The 21044-nt window shown below is 40.2% G+C and overlaps 2 protein-coding genes across 2 annotated transcripts in view; one reads left to right on the top strand and one right to left on the bottom strand.

Annotated features, from left to right (window-relative positions):
• INTS8 (integrator complex subunit 8) overlaps positions 1 to 3592 on the top strand; it is a gene marked incomplete at both ends in the record, with an annotated part of 62764 nt that extends 59172 nt beyond the window's left edge. The window contains 5 exons of the mRNA XM_080695275.1: positions 431 to 481; positions 2335 to 2408; positions 2488 to 2552; positions 3101 to 3144; positions 3476 to 3592. Coding sequence (XP_080551401.1) covers positions 431 to 481; positions 2335 to 2408; positions 2488 to 2552; positions 3101 to 3144; positions 3476 to 3592 — 351 coding nt within the window. The remainder of the gene's footprint in view (positions 1 to 430; positions 482 to 2334; positions 2409 to 2487; positions 2553 to 3100; positions 3145 to 3475) is intronic.
• Positions 3593 to 5115: 1523 nt separating this feature from the next.
• Positions 5116 to 19765, bottom strand: CCNE2 (cyclin E2; the record flags this gene model as incomplete). The annotated part of the gene is made up of 11 exons (XM_080694748.1): positions 5116 to 5229; positions 5605 to 5762; positions 7359 to 7470; positions 9173 to 9307; positions 9628 to 9723; positions 12597 to 12743; positions 15474 to 15609; positions 17297 to 17448; positions 19422 to 19478; positions 19557 to 19653; positions 19752 to 19765. The coding sequence occupies 11 exons, from the start codon at positions 19763 to 19765 to the stop codon at positions 5116 to 5118; spliced, it is 1218 nt and encodes a 405-aa protein (XP_080550874.1).
• Positions 19766 to 21044: the final 1279 nt, after the last annotated feature.

Genomic DNA, 21044 nt, shown 5'->3' with positions numbered 1-21044 from the left:
CCAGTACCACCAAAAAAAAAAAAAAAAAGACTAAAAAATAGGTCTAGCCGGGCGTGGTGGCGCACGCTTGTAATCCCCGCGCTTGGGAGGCGGAGACAGGAGGATCGCGCAGGTTTGAAGCCAGCTTTGCTGGCTTAAGAGACCCTGTTTCAAAAAAAAAAAAAAAAAAAAAATTTGGTGTGGGAGTGTAGCCCAGAGGTAGAAGGGCTTCCAGGAACAGTACCACACACACACAAAAAAAGGTCTAGGGGAGTAGCTTGGAGGTACAATGCCCCAGTACTGCAAAAGTAAATAAAATAAAATACAGAGGTTCCATATAACCTCTCTCCCCACCCCCACTGCTCCCCTCTATTGATCTTGTGCCAGAGTGGTACAATTATTGCAATCAGTATTAACTAGTTTTTAAAGTAATCATAATTTTGTTTTATAGGTAATAAAACGAATGATAAAGTGTTGTTCTTTGCTGAATTGCCACACACAGGTTAGTTCATAATAATATGATAATGGCTTTTTTCATGTAGTTAGTGATAATAATATAAAGCATTGGACTGAGAAGAAGTTTTATTTTTCTTATCAATTGTTTTTAGCCAGGTGCGATGGCGCACTCTTGTAATACCAGCATTTTGGAGGCTCAAACAGGAGGATCTTGGTTCGCGGACAGTCTCAGCTACTTAGTGAGGCTCTCTGCAACTCAGTGAGACCCGGTTTCAAAATAAAGAGTAAAAAAAAAAGGCTCATGGAGCTCGGAGGTAGAATGACCCTGGCTTTCCATCCCCATTAAAAATCAATCAATCAATCAATCAATCAATCAATAGGTATAGCTCAGAGGTAGAGCCCTCTTGAGTTACTCCCCAGTACCACAGAAAAGAAATGAAGGAAGGAATTAACCTATTACCCAGCAATTCTACTTCTAGGTAAATACCGAAGGGAATTGAAAACCTGTGATGGCAGAAAAGTTGTATGAGAACATTTATTCATAGCAGTAGCATTCTAGTCAAAAAGTTAAAAAAAAAAAACCCGATATCCATCAGTCAGAGAATGGTTTCATAAAACTATACAGTGAAATACTATTCAGCCATACAAAGGAATGAATTACAGATACATAGGACAACATGGCTGAATCTTGAAAGACCATACTAAATTGTAGACACAAAATGCCATGTATTTGTACAATTTATGTGAAATATCCAGAATAGGCAAAGCTTTTTTATTTTTGCCATTCTAGGGATTGAATCCAGGGGCATTCTACCTTCAAGCTATACCCCCAGACCTGTTTTATTTTTTATTTGGAACCAGGTCTCACTAAAATGCAGGGGGCCTTGCTAAGTAGCTGAGGCTGGCTGTGAACCTGCGATCTTCTTGTCTCAGCCTCCCAAGTATTGGGATTACAAGCATGCACCACCACGCCTGACTCTAGACAAATATTTAAAGACAGAAAGTAAATTAATGTTTATCAGAGGCTTGAGGGAATAGAGTGTTACTACTAGCGGGTGTGGGTTAGGGGTAATAAAAATATTTTATAATAGTGATGGTGGTTGTGTAATTTTGTGAATATATTGAAGTGATGAATTATTTACTTTAAGAGGATAATTTTTATAGTATGTGACTCATATCAATAAAAACATTTCCAGTATTTTTTAGAGTGAAGAATATTGTGATTCTGTATATCTCATTGAAGTAGGTACATTCTGTGTCAAGCAGACTGGTAGACTTATTTTGCCAAGGGAGCTTCTGTACTTGCCAGCTGTGCAAGGCCTAATTGCTTGTTTTGTATGTCCTTGAATGTCATGGCTTTGACTTGGCATTTTTCCATCCCTTTCAGTTTTCTGAACTGGCTTTTTGCCAGGTTCTCATTCAAATAAACAAGGTTCTAAAAACTTGTGTAATAGTCATGATGAAGAAAATATTTGTTAGATACTTGAGTAAAAATTTCTGAAATTTAAATAGAGTCCATAAATATGAGCTTATCCCATTTATTGTTATCTTCAAGGCTTTGTGGGGTTTTTTTTTTTTTTTTTTTTTTTTTTGGTGATACTGGGGGTTGAACCCAGGGGCAGTCTACCTCCAAGCTACACCCCCAGCCCTATTTTTTATTCTTCATTTTACAACAGGATCTCATTTAGTTGCAGAGGGTCTCACTAAGTAGCTGAGGCTGGCTGTGAACCTGTGATCCTCCTGTCTCAACCTCCCAAGTACTGGGATTACAAGCATGAGTCACTATGCCTGGCTTCTGTAAAGCTTAGGGGTATATTCTTCACATAATAATTAAAGATTATCCTCTAAAAGTAGGAGAGTCATTGTTATATGAAACCATTTTCAAATCTGTTTATATAGGTGGCAATTTTATGTCAGTTCCTCAGAGAAATTGACTACAAAACAGCCTTTAAGTCACTACAGGAACAAAACAGGTATGATTTAAAAAAAAATAATCTGAGGTTGAGGTTGTTCTGCTTAAGCAAGTAGCATTAACTCAGTTCTGTGTTGCAGTCATGATGCTATGGATTCATACTATGACTACATTTGGGATGTCACCATCTTGGAATACCTGACTTGTATCCTTCTGTCAGCTTAGGCTATGTGAGCACAGGGCACTTGGGTAAATGGATGGTTTTCAGGCAGGGTGTGGTGCACACACCTGTAATCCCAATATTTGGAGGCCGAGATAGGAGGATTGCAGATTGAAACCCACCTCAGCAAGATCCTGTGTGAACATTTTAAAGGTGTGGGGGAATAGCTCAGGTAGAATACTCCTGGGTTCATTTCCCAGTACTGTCCCACCTGAAAGTTTGTCATATTATATACTTTCTAAATCAGAGCTGAAAATCATGAGATTGTCATGTTATTTAGTGCTATCAGATTTATTATTCTTTTTCTTTCTTTCTTTTTTTTTTTTTTGTGTGTGTGTTGCAAGTAATTGAACCCAGGGGTATTCTACATCTGAGCTATATCTGCAGCCCTATTTTTTATTTTGAAACAGGGTCTGAGTAACTGAGGCTGGCTGTGAACCTGTGATCTTCCTGTCTCAGCCTCTTAAGTACTGGGATTACAGGTGTCACCACCACGTTTGGCTAGATTTATTATTCTTAACTGATTTATTTAGATCTTCATCATAAAAGAGGAGAAACAGATAAAAGACAAATTGCGGTAAGTTTCCCTCTGTCTTTTCTCAATGATATAACTAGCTTCCAGACTATTAAACAATTGTTAACATTTTTACCAACAAAGTGCCCTATTTTTTATTCTTTCTTTTGAAACGGTCTCACTGAGTTGGAAAGGGCCTCACTAAGTAGCTGAGGCTGGTCACGAACCCATATCCTTCTGTCTCAGCCTCCCAAATGCTGGGATTACAAGTATGCACCACCACGCCCAGCTAAGTAATTTTATTATTATTATCATGTAAGTTGTTTTATGTTATGTATGCTGGCAAGACTGAATTTTGAACAGACCTCTAATATCACTTTTCTGTTTTGAGAAGATTAAAGCTATTGGCCAGACAGAATTGAACGCAAGCAACCCAGAAGAAGTGCTACAGCTGGCAGCGCAGAGGAGGAAGAAAAAGTTTCTCCAAGCAATGGCAAAACTTTACTTTTAAGCAGTCAAAATTTTTTAACTTTTATTTTTTAAACAATGGGCTAAAAATAAACAGTATTAAAAGATTACATTTATATAATACATATTTACACATTTAGTGGTATTTTCTTTTCAGGCACAATACTGAAACATTAGTTTAAAAACTATACAAAAGAATTCATATAATAGTTTAAATTTACAATTTCTTTATAAGAGATTCACATGTCTGGTAACAAAATAAACTAGCAATCTAATATAATTTTTAATAATTAAGTACTTGTCAAGGCTGAGCTTTAACAGAAAGCTAATTTAATAAAAATGTACAATAGCTAGTTTGTATACAGCAAGTTTTTTTTTTTTTGTACTTTTTTGCTTTTCTTTTTTTGTTTTTTTGTGGTGCTGGGGATGGAACCGAGGCTTTCTACCTTTGGGCTACACTCCCAGACCTATTTTTGTATTTTATTTGGAAACAGGGTCTCAGTAAGTTGCTGAGAGCCTCATTAAGTAGCTGAGGCTGGCTTCAAACCTGCGCAATCCTCAAGTCAAATTCTTTAATAAATAGATTTCTAGAAGTCAGTATACATTTGATATTTTCTGCTTTAAGAAAATAGAAGTTTAGGTCAAGTGTTAAGCTTCACCACCTTGACACTGCCCTTATCTCACAATGCAGGAAATGGACCTTAATTTTTCAAACATAAATAAAGCCTTAGTCACGCTAAATTTTAAAAAACCCTTAGGGATAAAGTGACTTTCTTATATAAATAGCTTAAAAAAAGGTACTGGAGTTTTTGACTCAATTGATAATAAAAAAGGTTGTTATAAAGTAACTTATTTGTCAAAGCCCCACATAGGAGCCACAGCATTTATCTTGTTTATAATTTCTTTGGCATTCCCACTGTTTAGAGCATAGTTTAAATATCACATTTATTGAAGCCTTAACTGATTGAAGAGTTATGGTAAGGCCAATAAGACAGTTAAAAGTAGATAAAATTTCACCATTTGTAAAAATTCAAGTTTTATAATAGCTTGCTACAATCAATAGCTTTAGGTAAATTAGTTGCCTCATTACAAAACTAAATCTTTGTAAACAAGTTTAAATTTTATTTTCAAGAACCAAATTGCACTATTCAAGAGTAGGAATTTTGAGAATCTAAGAAGCTAGATTCAAAGTACTCTATCATCTAATGTATCCTTTAAGGCAGTCATTATTTTAGTCCAAAATTCCAATGATAAAACTTATCAAGATAAACATAGTAACACTGGATTAAAATAAATTGCCATGGCATAAATTGTGGCTTGCTTTCCAATCAGTAACCCTTAGGAATGAAGTCATCTTTGTAAACAGGTTCTGCTGTTTCTTTAACAGCTAATACAGGAAGTTTTAGTGCCAATTTTATGTGGTTTTTAAATAAAAGAATGGCAGTGTAACTTCTGAATTGGCAAGGACAATCACAGTACTATTTTCCTATAAAACTCTAGTCATTCAGGTGAATGAATTTCTTCAATACTTGCTCAATTCCAACTAGTTTGCTCAGTTAACTAACTTCAGTGTTTTCCTGGTGGTTTTTCTGTGCTCTTCGGTGGGGTCATAATGCCTCCATTACATACTGGTGACAAATGTCCCCTCTTTCTGAAGGTGTTTATGTAGCTGACTTCATCCTATATATGTGGAGAAATCATGTAGTGATTAAAAGCAAGATAAAGCATTGATATAATAAAAGTCAAACCAGACTAATTCAGGCCTAATGTAATGGCCTCTATGTCTTAGCAATTGTGAATAGGTAATTTGAAGGCTCAATCATTTGAACTGCCTAGAACACAATATTTTAACTTTTACTTAAGACCATTGACACTGATCCTATTTAGACACTCTACAAATCTTGATTTGACTTTAGAGTAATCTTACCACCTTTTCTGTACTTTGGAATCACCATGCCCATTACTTCCCCCTCATTTTATGTAACTGCCCAAGTAGTATTCTACAGTGCACTATTATTAGTATAGCAAGAACAAAAAGCTCACAAGGAAACATACCAGCATAGCCAAGTAATTTGTATGTGTTTGGATATTATGTCTGTCTTCCAGAGGTATCTTCTTAAAGGTCTTCAGCTTCACTGGACTAGTACTTTTTACTACACTGACAAAAGGCACCATCCAGTCCACACATTCTGAGATAATGTCCCATTCCAAACCTAGATTTTAAAAAGTTACAAAACTGTAAAGATTGTACATTACAAATTATCTTATAAACACCCAATGTACTTGGTTTTGCTTCCATCATTATTATTTGTGCTACTGGGGATTGAACACAAGGGCACCAGCCTTATTTCTTATTTTGAAACAGGGTCTCTCCAAATTGCTTAGACTGGTCTCAAACCTGTGATCTGGTCTCAGCCCTCAAAGTATTGGGATTATAAGCATGTGCTAGCCATGCTTAGCTAACTCTGCTTCCAAATTTTAGATTTTAAAAAGAAATCAAATCAAAACCAGAGCTGGGCATGGTGGCACACACTTGTAATCCCAGCATTCGGGAGGTTGAGACTGGACGGATCACAGTTTGCAGACAGCCTCAACTACTTAGGCCTTTTGCAACTCAGTGAGATCCTGTTTCAAAGCAAAAAATAATAAATAGGGCTGGGGGTGTAGCTTGGAGGTATAATGCCCCTGGGTTCCATTCCCACTACCGCAAAGCAAAGCAAAAGAAAATAATTCACCAGTTTAGCAGGTCAAAATAGATTCTCAAACTACTGCTTTTTTTTTTTCCCTTGGGTACTAGGGATTCAACCCAGGGGCATTCTATCTCTTCTGAGTTGTAGTCCCAGCCTCTTTTTAGATTTCCTCTTTGAAACAGGGTCTTGTTTAAATTACTGAAGCTGGCCCCAAACCTGTGATACTCCTGTCTCAGACTCCCAAGTATTGGGATTACAGGAGTGCACCACCCCCAGGTACTTGAGAGCCTCTAAACCAATACTTCTACACATGAAATCAACAAATCCCAAATAACTTTGTGTGTGTGTGTGGTACTGGGGATTGAACTTGGGGACATCTACAAGCTGTCCCACCTGCCCCTTTTAAAAATATTTTATTTTGAAACACAGTCTTGCTAGGTTACTGTCTGACAAAATTACTGAAGCAGGTCTTGAACCTGTTATCTTCCTGTCTCGGCCTCCCAAGTCAAGCATATACATACTACCACTCCTTACTTGGCCCAAAGAATTTTTTGTTTGTTGGTATTGGGGATTGAACTCAGAGGTGTTCTACCTCTGAGCTACACCCCCAGCCCTATTTTACTGTTTATTTTGAAACCAGGTCTCACCAAGTTGCAGAGGGTGGGGCTTTGTATTGCTGAGGTTGGCTGTGACCCTACAATTGTCCTGTCTCAGCCTCCCAAGTACTGGGATTACAAGCATGAGTCACTATGCCTGGTTTGGCCCAAAAAACCTTAAAACAACTATAAGCATGATGCTTCACTTCAAGTGGACTTTAATCTATGGAGATACGCTGAGGATTGTAAAGTACTTCTAATAAAAAAGGAAGATAATCAGTAAATTAGCTTTTTAAATTCATGTTTGGCCACTATTTGGGAAGCCGAGAAAGGAGAATCCCAGGTTTAAGGCCAGTTCATGGTAACTTAGCAACACCCTGTCTCAAAATAATAGCAGAGGTAGAATGCCTCTGGGTTCAATCTTCAGTGCCACAAAAAGGAAGAAAAAAACTCATGTTTGGTAGGATGTTGAAACTCTGTACCATTAGAAATTTAACAGAGGTAAGAAAATATAGTGTCTTACCTGAGGCTTTCTTAACCACGTCAATGGAGGTAAAATGGCACAAGGCAGCAGCAGCTAGTATTCTGTACTGAAACTCTAGGGAGTCAACAGCTAGAATACACAGATCTAAAAGCTAACAAAAAGCAAAAATACAAGTAATTTAGAAGGACTAGTACTTTGTGTCCCTGCTTATTTTGTGTGTGGACACACACAATTAAACTCAGGGGCATATAATTGAGCTACATCTGAGCCATATTTCATTTTGAAACCAGGTCTTACTAAGTTGCAAAGAGCCTCTAAGTTGCTGAGGCTGGCAATTTGTAACCCTCCTAATCTCAGACTCCCAGGTACTGGGATGAAGTGTGTGTACCACCGCACCTAGACTTGGATCACATGCCAGGAACTGCTAAGGGGATGGTAGGTGAGGGAGTAACCAGAGAAGGGAAGGATTGTTGTGATGTGGTGTGGCATATACTAACAGGAGGCATACCCTGTCCAGGTTGGAAAAGACAGTAAAGGCTTCTGATGCCAGGAAAACTGGGAGGTATAGAATGATCTAAGTAGAGCACTCTTGGGAACTGAAGTAGTTCAGAATACCTAAAGTGAAAAGTAAGTACCTTTCCTGCATTTTTTTATCTGGAAGGGGTGGCTAGAAAAGCCCAAATTAGACCATGAATGGTCTTAGAGGGAATCATGTTATTCTATATAATGTTAATCACAGATGTTATTGAAACCACTGGAAAATCTTAAGTTTCAAGAAAGATACCTTCAGCAGCAATGGAAGAGACAGAATGGAACATGTTCATAATCAATGAGATTACTTAAGTGGTATAAGAGGGCTGAGTAATAGGGAGATGGTACAAAGGGCCACATTCCACAAGTCTGAGGTGATACCTATCCAGTGGAATGAGACAAATTGTCTTCTTGGTCCAGAAGGCAACAGAAACAAGAATTGGAAGTGAAATATCACCTCAGGTTGGACCCAAGAGGTGTTTTGGATTTTTTCAGATTTTGAAATATTTGCATATATATAATAAGGCCTCTTGGGGATGGGATGGAAGTCTAAATATGAATTTCATTTGTTTCATACACAGAATATGTAGAATAAATATGAAGATTTTCTTCACTTTTATATATTGTAAATATTTCAGTATTGAGATACTGTTTAAAAGCAATAGACAAGAAAGAATGGGATCTTCCTCCATTTAAATATCTGTTCTTTGCCAGTGTAGGAAAGTTTAATTTGAACTTGAACTTTATGGTGGCACACGCTTGTAATCCCAGTACTTGGGAGGCTGAGACAGGATAATTGCAGGTTTGCAGGCAGCCTCAGCTACTTAGTGAGGTCCTCTGCAATGTAGTGAAACAAACCCTATATAAAAATAAAGAATAAAAAATAGAGCTGGGTTTGTAGATTGGAGGTAGAATGCCCCTGGGTTCAATCTCCAATACTGGGGGGAAAAAAATCCTATAAGAAAATAAGATGATTTAAGTTTTAATGACATGTAACTTAAAATAGGTATCCTGTATATTCAATTATAAAAGAAGAATCATATAGAATAATCCCATACCAGTATGAAGCCTAAAGTTAACTGACTGAAAATTAGTTTCCCCCATCTTATGTCAAAAGAGATATTTAATTCCATTTTGGACTAAAGAATGAAAGCTGATGGGCTTTGTTGTCTGGAATTATTAAGCAATATATATATGGGATATAATTTTACATGTTAAGAGAATTTAATTCAGTAATCAGTACTTTGTGCAGTCTTTTTTAGATTGTATATACACCAAACTAAACTGTAATTGACATGAACACGTATTTGATATGTCAATACCTGAGCTATTTGAATGAATGTTTCCTGAGAATACTGAGGTAGAAGAACTCTAGGAGCATCTTTTAGAGCATCAACTTGGAGAAAGAGATTTAACCAGGAGATGACTGTCACAGGAGAAAGTTCCCATTTTAAAGCCTGTTTTTAAAAATTAAAAAAAAAATCCTATTAATGAATGGTAAGCACATATACCAAATTATGCATACATATACACACACACGTACACATACAGTAGAATTTAGAGGTTAAGTAAATTTCTTCCCTCAGGCATTAACCACTGTCATTATTTTGATGCATTAACTTCTTAGAGCATTTAGTTCTAAGGCTAACACTAAAACAAAAGTTTTGACTATTAATATTGTAATATTCTGAACCTCAAATACAATGTAACATTTGAGGTTCAGTTTTAACTACTACGGTTACTAAGTTGCAACTAGAAATAAGGACATAATTATTACCTTTAATATAATGAGTTCCATCCTTAAAATGTCTTCTTCACTGCAAGCACCATCAGTGACATAAGCAAACTCTTGGAGTTTCGGAGCGTAGATTTCCTTTAAATTAGAATTTTTTATTAAGCAAAATTTTGATTGAGATTAAAACAAAATAACTACATAAAAACTACATATAGGATTTAGTCCCCCCCCCCCCCAGAACTGGGATTGAACTCCCAGAAATTCTACCTCTGAACTACCCAAAGGAGGCTTTCTACCTCCGGGCTATACTCCCAGACCTATTTTATATTTTATTTGGAAACAGGGTCTCACTAAGTTGCTGAGAGCCTCACTAAGTAGCTGAGGCTGGCTTCGAACCTGTGGGATCCTCCTGTCTCAGCCTCCCAAGCGCAGGGATTACAAGTGTGCGCCACCACGCCCAGCCTTTTTTTTTTTTTTTTTATGGTACTGGGGTTCCTGGAAACCCTACTTCTGGGCTACACTCCCAGACCTATTTTTTAATACTTTTTTGATTTGGAAACAGGGTCTCTTAAGCCAGCGCTGCTGGCTTCGAACCTGTGCGATCCTCCTGTCTCCGCCTCCCAAGAACGGGGATTACAAGTGTGGGCCACCACTCCAGGCCCTTTTCTTTATTTTGAAACAGTATCTCACTAAGTTGTGGGGGCCTAAGTACCTGAGGCTGGCTGCAAACCTGTGATCTTCCTGTCTCAGCCTCCCAAGTACTGAATTACAAGTATGTGCCACCATGTCTAGTTTAAGACTTAGTTTTAATGACAACTTTACAAAGTGGTTATAAATTGTAGTAAAATAACTCTATAGCCAAAACAACCTGGTGGTTAAGATAGTTTTCACAGCTGGGTGTGAAAACTATTTTTATATAAAAATATATAAAAATATATAAAATATTTTGTTTTATATAAAATATAAAATGGGTCTGGGAGTGTAGCCCAGAAGTAGAAAGGTTTCCAGGAACCTCAGTACCACCAAAACATCTATATATACATATATATATATTTTTCCCCCCCACATCTAGGAATCTAAATTATCAACTGTATTATCAAGACATTTTCCTAGAACAGACTTTGAGTTTCTTTTTTTTTTTTTGGTGGTACTGGGGTTCCTGGAAGCCCTTCTACCTCCAGGCTACACTCCCAGACCTATTTTTACATTTTATATTTGGAAACAGGGTCTCCTAAGCCAGCGCGCGCGGCTGGCTTCGAACCTGCGCGATCCTCCTGTCTCTGCCTCCCAAGCGCGGGGATTACAAGCGTGCGCCACCACGCCTGGCAGACTTTGAGTTTTAGTTAATAAAAAACTAGAGTATATTAACTCGTTATTTCAGTGAAAAAAGTAGAAGCCAATTAAGATTTCCTAATATGTTGGTCAAACCAAAACAAGACACTAAACAAATAAAACTTAGAAACTAAAAACCCCTTAGTATAAAATTGTGGTTAATCCAAAAATACTGGGCTCAGTGGTATGGTAGAACACTTGTCTACCATGTCCAGACAGTGGGCTCAATCCCCAGGCATGCAAAAAATAAAAATACTTATTACAGCCGGGCGTGGTGGCGCACGCTTGTAATCCCCACGCTTGGGAGGTGGAGATAGGAGGATTATGCAGGTTCAAAGCCAGCCGTGCTAGCTTAAGAGACCCTGTTTCCAAATAGAAATATAAAAAATAGGTCTGGGAGTGTAGCCTGGAGGTAGAAGGGCTTCCAGGAACCCCAGTATCACACACACACACACACACACACACACACACACACACACACACATATAAAATAGGGCAGGGGATGTAGCTCGGTGGTCATATGCCTCTGGGTTCCATCTCCAGACCCGCAAAAAAAAAAAAAAAAAAAAAAAAATTTATTGCAGCTTGGTGATGATAGATCTGTTTTAGCAGTCCAGAGGAACTATAGAATTAACAAAGGACTAGAAGAGAGGATTGGCAAAGATTGAGGATCACAAGTTCAAGGCCAGCTCAGCAACCTAGGGGAGACCTGTCTTACAAAGGGATGGAGCCGGGCATGGTGGCACACGCTTGTAATCCCAGCATTCGGAATGCTGAGACCTGAGGATCGCGGTTCACGGACAGCCTCAGCTACTTAGTGAGGCCCTCTGCAACTTAGTGAGACCCGGTTTCAAAAATAAAGAGTAAAAAAAATGGGGCAGGGGGTGTAAATCGGAGGTCAAATGCTCCTGAGTTTCATCCCCAAACCAAGGTGGGGGGGAGGCTGTCTACCATATATGCATAAGCAAGCTGAAGATCAGGATTTCAGTCTAGAAAGGTACGAACAGTATAGGACAGACTGACTATAAAATAATGTATGAAATTTGGCAGAACTTGGGGATTGCCCTTTGAGCTCAAAAACCACATTTGTGAAAAATATAGTTCAGGAAATTATATGATCACAAGCCTCCTCCTACCGTCAAAATGATACCAGCTGCAAAATATTGATAATACCCATAATGTATTGTTTGAGAAAAGTAGACTGAGGTTATGTGGAAGGGATATCTCAGGCAGAAAAGGAGTTGCCTTCTTTCATGACACCACTACTAGATACAAACCATTAGGCTGGATAGACCATTATTCTAACCCAACACAGAAATTTTCACTTAATTGGCTATTTAGTTTTCAAAAACCATCCTATTAAATCCAAGCACCCTAATTATGTATATAAAGACAACATCAATATTTTTTCCTTAACAGAATAAGTTATAGGACATTTCATTGAGATACTAATCCCAAATCTAAACCAGAGACTACAATAGGCTCAGACACTACAGAGGAACAATGATTTTTTTTTCTTCTGTTTCCATCATAATGTTCAGAAAATATACTGAGGAGCAAAGCCATTCACCTTTCCTAAGGAGTTATCAAAACTGATTCATATTCTCTGGGATTAATATGTTATTTAGACAAAGCAAGTTTGGAATAAATACATCTATGGGTGAACTTTGAGAACTCACCTCAAGTTTGGAAGCAATGAAGAGTGAGGTAATTCCAATAAGTTGAAGCATATTTTTATTTATATCCTTTTGTGTCAACATAAATCTATCAAAAAAATCTTGTGCAAGATAGAATGTTTCCCTATGAAGTGTGTACACTTCACATACCTAGAGAAGGATCCAAACATTTAAACATTACTCTCAGAGTTTCTCCAAACTGTAAAGTCATTTCTTAGCATACCAAACTTTAGAATACTTTTCAGTCAAACTTTGCATTTAAGGATGCCAAAGCTACAAAGGAAAGAAAAAATTTAACATATACCAACAGAACAAACTATTGCCATCCTACTTACTCTTAGTAGTCTTATGGTTTTTTTTTTTTTTTTTTTTTAATGATACTGGGGATGGAACCCAGGAGCATTCTACCCCCGAGCCCCACCCCCAGTCTTATTTTTTTATTCTTTATTTTGAAACAGGGTCACAAAGGGCCTAAGTAGCTGAGGCTGACCCTGAATCATCCTATCTCAGCCTCCCAAATGCTGGGATTACAAACGTGCACCATCATGCCTGGTGCTTATGGGTTTTTTCTTACGTGTTTTGACCTCAGTTACTTTTCATATTTCTGCACTGCCTAATAATATAATACTGAGTAACACTCTTGATAAAATCGTCCTCTTATCCTTTATTGCTGTCTCTTGTGGAAATTGCCCTAATGTTTCACTGTTATTACCACCAATAACAAGTAGTATCTGTCATTTCCATGATTAAAAGCTTTTAATTCTCAGAATTCCATAAAGTAGGTGCTATTATTCTCAGAGACAGAAATATACAAGTTTCTAATAAACAATGACTGTGTTAAGGAAATTTCCTATTCTTAACTCACTATATATTTTAAAATCAAGAATGGAGCCGGGCGTGGTGGCCCCGCTTGTAATCCCAGCATTCGGGAGGCTGAGACCGGAGGATCGCGGACAGCCTCAGCTACCTAATGAGGCCCTCTGCAACTCAGTGAGACCCGGTTTCAAAATAAAGAATAAAAAATAGGGCAGAGGATGTAGCTCGGAGGTCGAATGCCCCTGGGTTCCACCCCCAGACCCGCAAAAAAAAAAAAAAAAAAATCAAGAATGGATGATTAAAATTTCTTTTTCCATTGGGATTTTAGGATTTTTCTCATTTAAGCTATAAATTAATAGACTTTCAAATGCTGAGCTATCTTTGCATTCCTAGACGGAAATATATTAAGACAAAGTAGAGTTTAATACTTTTTTTGTGTGTGGTGCTGGAGATAGGACCTGGGGCATTTCACCGCTGAACTACATTCCAAGCCCTATTTTATTATTTTATTTTGAAGCAATTGCTGAGGCTGGCTGCAAACCTGCGATCCTCTTGTCTCAGCTTCCTGAGTACTGGGTTTACAAGTGTGCACCAGGATCCCTGGCTAAATTTAACACTTTTGCCTTTGACTTACCATGTTTGTTATGGCTTTGCATATATGAAATCATATTTAGGGAAAGCTAAGACACACTGGATAGGATGACTACTGGAAAAATTAACATAAGTAGGAAAAAGAATTTTTAAACAATTTGGCTAAAATTGATTCGACGATCACTAGGTACTTAGAAAACGGCCAAGCAGAGTGGCACATGCCCATAATCCCAGTACTTGGGAGGCTGAGATAGGACTGCAGGTTCGAGGACAGCCTCAGCAACACAGACTCTCAGCAACCTATTGAGATCATGTTTTCAATTAAACAAAAGGATGGGGTGTAGATAGGATGTAGAATGCCCCTGTGTTCAATCCCCAGTGAGACAGACACACACACACACACACACACACACACACACACACACACACACACAAAGAAACATGTAAAACTTCAGATATCTACTCTACCATGTGCTACTCCATCCTAAAGCCTAATCTTTGTCTCTTAAAATGCATCATATCTCTATTTTAGACTACAGAGCAAAAATCCAAGGGTTGGAGGATAATCAGTTTTGTCAACAATACAATGAACAGTTTCTTCAAACAATGACTTTAAAGGCTTTTAGAATTAACTGTCCAGAGAAAAGGAATGGGCCTAAATAAGAGAATGTTGTACAGATTTACTGGGATTTCAGGATTAGTTATTCTTTTATATTGGTAGCTACAAATCAGGCACAATGGCATGCCTATAATCCCAACTACATGGGAGGATGAAGCAGGAGAATCACAGATTTGAGACTAGCTTCAGCAATTTAGTGAGACCCTCTCTCAAAATTTAAAAAGGGCTGGTAATATAATTCAGTGGTAGGGCGTCACTGGGTTCAATTGTCAGTACTGTTAAAATAAAATTGATGGTCCAGTGTATATCGGGAATGAATAGAAGCTACCTTATAAAGGGAAGCTGTAAACACCCTAGAGGGCTTGGGGTTTCTGAGTGTCCAAAGCCTCAAGATTCCTAACCATAATCTGATCTTGGTAATGGCCAAAGAGCTTCCAAGGGCCCTGGAAGGCCAGGTATGTGCACAGCAGTATTCCAAACCTAGGCAACTATACCTATTGTTCATCTCGAGTACCCTCAGTACCTAGAACACAGCAACACTCACACATAACAGGAATTCTGACTTGGGTGTAGGCTGTGTATAGCAGTTATATCCTTATGATTTTGCTTGGTTTTGGTGCTGGGGATTGAACTCAGGGCCTCACATTTGCTAAGTACACACTTCTACCATTGAGCTGATTATACTCATAAAATATATTTCATTTTGGGTAACACCAAGTATAGTGAGTACTCCCCCAAAAAGATGGCTTGCTAGTAATGGGCAATATACCATAAGGGTTCATGGATAGCATATTTATATCTAAATATTTTTCCATCATACAGAGGTAAAGGAAATTTGTGTTGTTGAAACATACCTCTAAAAGCCAGTCTAGAAGTATTGACCTCATCTGTGGTTCCAAGCCAGAATGCAAAACTTCAAAATGCTTGTCATGAACATATCTGCTCTCTTTTTTTAACATGTTTAGCCAAACTTCCTTTGAACACCCCCAGCTATAGAAAGGGGAGAAAAAAATAACAATTGTATAATTTATACAAAATACAAACTCTGTTTACATAGCATAAATCCAACTTTGTTTTTTTTTTTGTTTTTTTTTTGGTGATACTGGGGTTTCTGGAAGCTCTTCTACCTCCGGGCTACACTCCCAGACCTATTTTATATTTTTATTTGGAAACAGGATCTCCTAAGCCAGCGCGCGCGGCTGGCGGCTGGCGGCTGGCTTCGAACCTGCACGATCCTCCTGTCTCTGCCTCCCAAGCGTGGGGGATTACAAGCTTGCGCCACCACGCCTGGCTTAAATCCAACTTTGAATTAGAACTTGAGGTGGGCGTGGTGGTGTATGCTTATAACCCTAGCATCTGGGAGGCTGAAGCAGGAGGACTGCAGTTTGAGGACAGCCTTAGCTACTACTCAGTGAGACCCTATTTTAAGATAAAGAATAAGAAATAGAGTTGGGGGTGTAGCTTGGAGGTAGAATGCTCCTGGATTCCATTCCCAGTACTGCAAAAACAAAAACAAAAAAACTTGAAAGAAGCTCTTAAACTAACTGGAAAGTGAGTGAGGCCTCACACACCTATAATCCCAGTACTTAGAAAGCTGAGACAGGAGGATTTCAGCTTCAAGGTCAGGCTCCAGACTTAGCAAGATCCTGTTTCACAATTAAAAACAGGGCGGGCTGGGGGTTGGGAGGCTGAGACAGGAAGACTGCAGGTTCACAGCCAGCCTCAGCAACTTGAAGTCCTCCACAACTTAGACCCTGTTTCAAAGTAGAAAATAAAATAGGCAGCCCAGCGTGGTGGCGCACGCTTGTAATCCCCACGCTTGGGAGGCTGAGACAGGAGGATCGCACAGGTGCTGAGACAGGAGGATCGAAGCCAGCCTCAGCTACTTAGGCTTTCAGCAACTTAGTGAGACCCTGTTTCCAAATAAAATATAAAAAAGGTCTAGGAGTATAGCCCGGAGGTAGAAAGCCTCTGGGTTCCACCCCCAGTACCACCAAAAAAAAGAAAAAAAAGGAAAGAAAATAGGCCTGGGTATAGCTTTGAGGTATTCCCAATACTAAAAAAATATACAAAAATAGAGGTAACTGGTCAAGATAATCATATTTTCTCAAGAGTAACACTAAAAATGTTAAATATTTAAAGCATATGATCACAAGGAAGACATTTCTTAACACCTGTAAAAAGACTGTCAATAGTAGAATCACCTACAGTGGGGTAAGGTGGGAGTTTAGGGGAGAAAGTATCACATCCTATTTTCTTATTAAGGTCAAACAAATTTCTATGGTACATATTTTGTGCAAACTGTACCTTAGTCATACTCATGGACTAGAAAAAGTATAGGTCCTACTACATTTGGTAAATAAAGAGGTTGACACATCAGTTGAAAATCAATTCCATTAGAAACAATTCAGTTCTGTTAAGCCTGACAGGAAGCCTGCTCAGGAAGCAAATGAAAATGATAGTATAGCATGAATCAATGTTTTAAATATAAAATCAGTTTTAAATAATTATTTATTGGCAAAGGGCACAACTCAGATAAAATAACCTGTTATTAGTAAAGAAAGCAAATTTTACAGGTTTTTCTATTTTACAACAATAGCAAAAGATAATACTTGGCACCGTTTTGAACTAATTCAGTAGTCTTAATCTTGGATATAAATACCGAGATTCTTCTTACCTTAAATCTGGCAAAGGTGAAGGGTTAATAAAAAGGTTTTTAAATCTGTAATTTGAAAATCTGGAGAAGTCACTTGTTTCTATTTCTTTGTGGGGTGTTTCAATGATAATGCAAGGGCTGATTCCCCCAGATAATACAGGTGGCCAACAATTCTGTCATTAAAAGAAAAAGAATATTTGTGCAGTAAGAAACTTTAGCTTTATTCCTGGATTCTTCATAAATGAAAGCTAGTATATCCAAACAGTCTTTAGTTTTAGCTGACATAGCTGACTGTCTAGGTAATTTGACATTCATATTTTATAAACAAAATGTATAGCTTATATCAATCAAGTTGTTTTAGATAAGTTTACAATTTTGGCGATATAAGGTATGTGGTAATCAAAAAGAATATTAATAAGACTATGCATCTAGGTGGGGCATGCTTGTAAATCTCCACCATGTAATGGATAGCACATTTACATTTAATCCCAGTCTTGGGAGGCTGAGCCAGGAGGATTGAGGTTTGCAGCCAGCCTCAGCTTACTTAGTGAGACCTTTTGCAACTTAATGAGACCCTGTTTTCAAATACAGAATAAGAAATAGGGCTGGGGTGTAGCTCAGAAGTAGAATGCCCCTAGGTTCAATCCCCAGTACTATAGGGGGAGGGGAAGCAATAAAGAACTGACATAAGAGGAAAATCATGCTATGTCATTGTTATTGAATTGCTGGTCCAGGAAAAAGTGTGATCTGAGTTTTGTGAGACTACAAATCAGGCAGAAAAGCCTCATGGGAGAGAGACCCTGTTTTAAATAAAAAATAGGGCTGGAGGCAGAGCTTGGAGGGGTTCAATCCCCAGTACCAAAAAAAAAAAAAAAAAAAAAGACTTTGTATCTGTGATATACCAATCACTTTAAAGGTAAAATAAATTACAATTTTCTATACTAGAAAAAATAGAAGCACTTTTGTGTGTGTGTGTGTGTATGATACCAAAGGACTGAACTCAGGAACATTTTACCTCTGAGCTATGCTCTCAGCCCTATTTTTAGTTTGAAACAGGGTCTCACTAAGTTTCTGAGTCTCACTACTTGCTGAAGCTGTACTCAAACCTGTGATCCTCCTGTCTCAGCCACCAAGCCCAGTTAGGAGTACCTTTTTAAGAAGGAGCTCCTTTTAGATAAGCCTTCTCTACTTCAGAATACTTGAAAGCAAACATAGTGGTGCACGCTTGTAATCTCAATGCTTGGGAGGCTGAGACAGGAGGATCACAGGTTCTCTACCAGCCTCAGCTACTTAGGGAGGCCCTTTGCAACTTAGTGAAACCCTGTTTCAAAATAAAGAATAAAAAATAGGGCTGGGGAGTATACATCAAAGGTAGAAGGCCCCTGGGTTCCATCCCAGCACTACACACACTAACCGAAGGCAAAACTGTAAAACTGAGCCAGGCATAATGATACACACCTGTAAGTCCTATGCTTGGGATGCTGAGACAGGAGGATCACAGGTTAAAGGCCTGCCTCAGCAATTTAGTGAGACCTTGTTTCAAAGTAAAAAGACTGTGTGTGTGTGTGTGTGTGTGTGTGTGTGTGTGTGTGTGTGTGTGTAGTTCAGAGGTAGAATGCCCCTGGGCTCAATTTCCAGTACCAAAAAGATAAAAAAAATAACAACAAAACCCTTAAAGTGGGGATGAAGTGGAATGAGTCACCTACTTAGGGGACCCATTCTCTGATAACACTGGTTTCAAAGGGAATCACTGTTCTAAATTGCTTTCACAACACATAGGAAAAAAGGTAGGAAAGGGCTGGGTGCCAGGCTGTCAGTGATCTCACATACTATTTATGCCAAAGAGGCAGCTATTAGGACCCTCTGCTATAGTCTGAGAGGGAACAAAGAGCAGTATATCGGACAGATTAGGCGGGCCCTGGTGCACCAGGCAGTTCCAAGAGGGAGCGATTTACAAAAAGGAACCAGCTGCTTGGAGCCAAACTTATTCTGCAGCTGTGATTCAGGCATATATAAACCTCCTTCCTGTTAACCTCTAGGAACATTAGAAGTGTCAGAGGAATCTTTCCATTGCAAAGCATTATACAATTTCTAATCTATCTATAATCTCCTACATTTGTTTCCCCAAAACCCAGTTCTGCATTACCCTAATCTCATACTGATGTTTCTTGGTGACCTCCTCTTCTTTTCTTTTTTTGACATCCTGTAAAAAGGAAAGAGCATTGGTGAGTTAAGGTCCCAGCAAGGAATTTTTCCCCCTCCTCATTTTCTTTAAAATCACCTGTGCTGTTTTTCTCTTCTTGGCCTGGATTATTTGTTCTTCTTGGGGGGAGTCTGGTTGGCTGGGCTGGGCATGCTGCTTGGCTTGTAAACGGCTGCTATGGTGAATTTTTAAAAAGGAAGTTTAATTAGTAAGTCATGTATTTCAAAGGCAGCAGCTAATTTTGAAACATGTCTCCAAGACAAATTATGTTACCTCCGTCTCGACATTCTCTTCTATTTAGGTGTATGAAACCTCTGAAGGGAGAAGAAAAACCAAAGTCAGGTAGAGTGTCATCCATATTCTCCAAGGCTCAGTAAAAGCTGATTCAGAGGTTACAGCCAAGTCCCTGAGAAGGTAGCCTGGGCCATCTTACCACGCTGTCTGCACTCTATTAGTTATCTCCTAGCAATTAATTTTGTACGCAGCTTACATTTCCTAAACTGAATGTACAGCCGGGAACACGGTCTTCAAAAATTTACAAAGCACCCCCAGCACCCTAAACGCCCCGGAAGGCGGGTCTCCCCCAAACGAGTTTTTCTGGGTCCTCTCCCCTCTCCCCCATGCACCCAGAGTAGCACCAGGGCAGCGCCCCACATCCCTTTCCCGGTCCTGGCCTGGCCACCAAGAGGGGGGTGGGTGGAGGCGAAAGGCTGTGGAGAAGCCGGTTCCGCGCCAATTTGGAGAGCGGCGCTGGCGGGCTCGCAGGGGGCGGAGGGAACGGAGTCTGGTGTCACGTCCTCCGGTCTCCTTTCCCTCCTTCCCAGCCCCACGGGGCGCTGCCCGCCACTTGGAGGGGCGCCGGGACCCCAACTCCAGCTGGGAGGCGGAGGGGAGGAAAAGGAGTTAGAAAAGGGGAGAAATGGGGCTGGTCAGGAAGTTTTCTCCCTGCTGAAGAGGACCCATATCCCCATCCTCTCCCGCGGAGAACCCAAACGGGGGTGGGCTGGAGAAGCCCTGGCTTCCAATGGAGGGCTTTCCATGTAGGCGCTGCCCTCCATTCCCCGCGCCCCTACGAAGGAAGGGTCCTTGACAGGGACAGAACTCGGGGACCCACTCCCCCATTTACCCAGTTCTCGCCCTCCCGCCTCCGGCCCTCCTGTCTCCCGCCGCGGGGCGGCTTTCTCTCCTCCCCGACACCCAGCCCGACTCACCGCCTCCAGACCCGCTACCGCCCGGCTCAGCTGGCGCCGGCGCCAACCCAATATATAGGCCGGGCCGGGCCCGCCCCGCGCGCATGCGCCGCACACTGACACCTCGGCGGCGCGCGCCCGCCGCCCGCCGCCCGCCGCCCGCCCCAGGGCGTGGGCCCCGCCGCCCCGGGAGCCCCGGCCCCGCCCCGGCCTCCGGCCGCCCCCTCCCGCCGCGGGCGCGGGGCCCCGGGGCGCGCGGGCGGCCGGGAGGCGGCGCGGGCCGGGCCGGAGCCCTCCCCTCCGGGAGGAGCGCGCCTCGCCGCCCGCCGGCCAATGGGCGGCCGCGACGGCGGCGCAACGTGGAGCCGCTGCGGAA

Source organism: Muscardinus avellanarius (assembly GCF_963383645.1).
Source record: "Muscardinus avellanarius genome assembly, chromosome: 4".
Classification (NCBI taxonomy): Eukaryota; Metazoa; Chordata; class Mammalia; order Rodentia; family Gliridae; genus Muscardinus; species Muscardinus avellanarius.
This window is presented reverse-complemented; position numbering and strand designations above follow the sequence as displayed.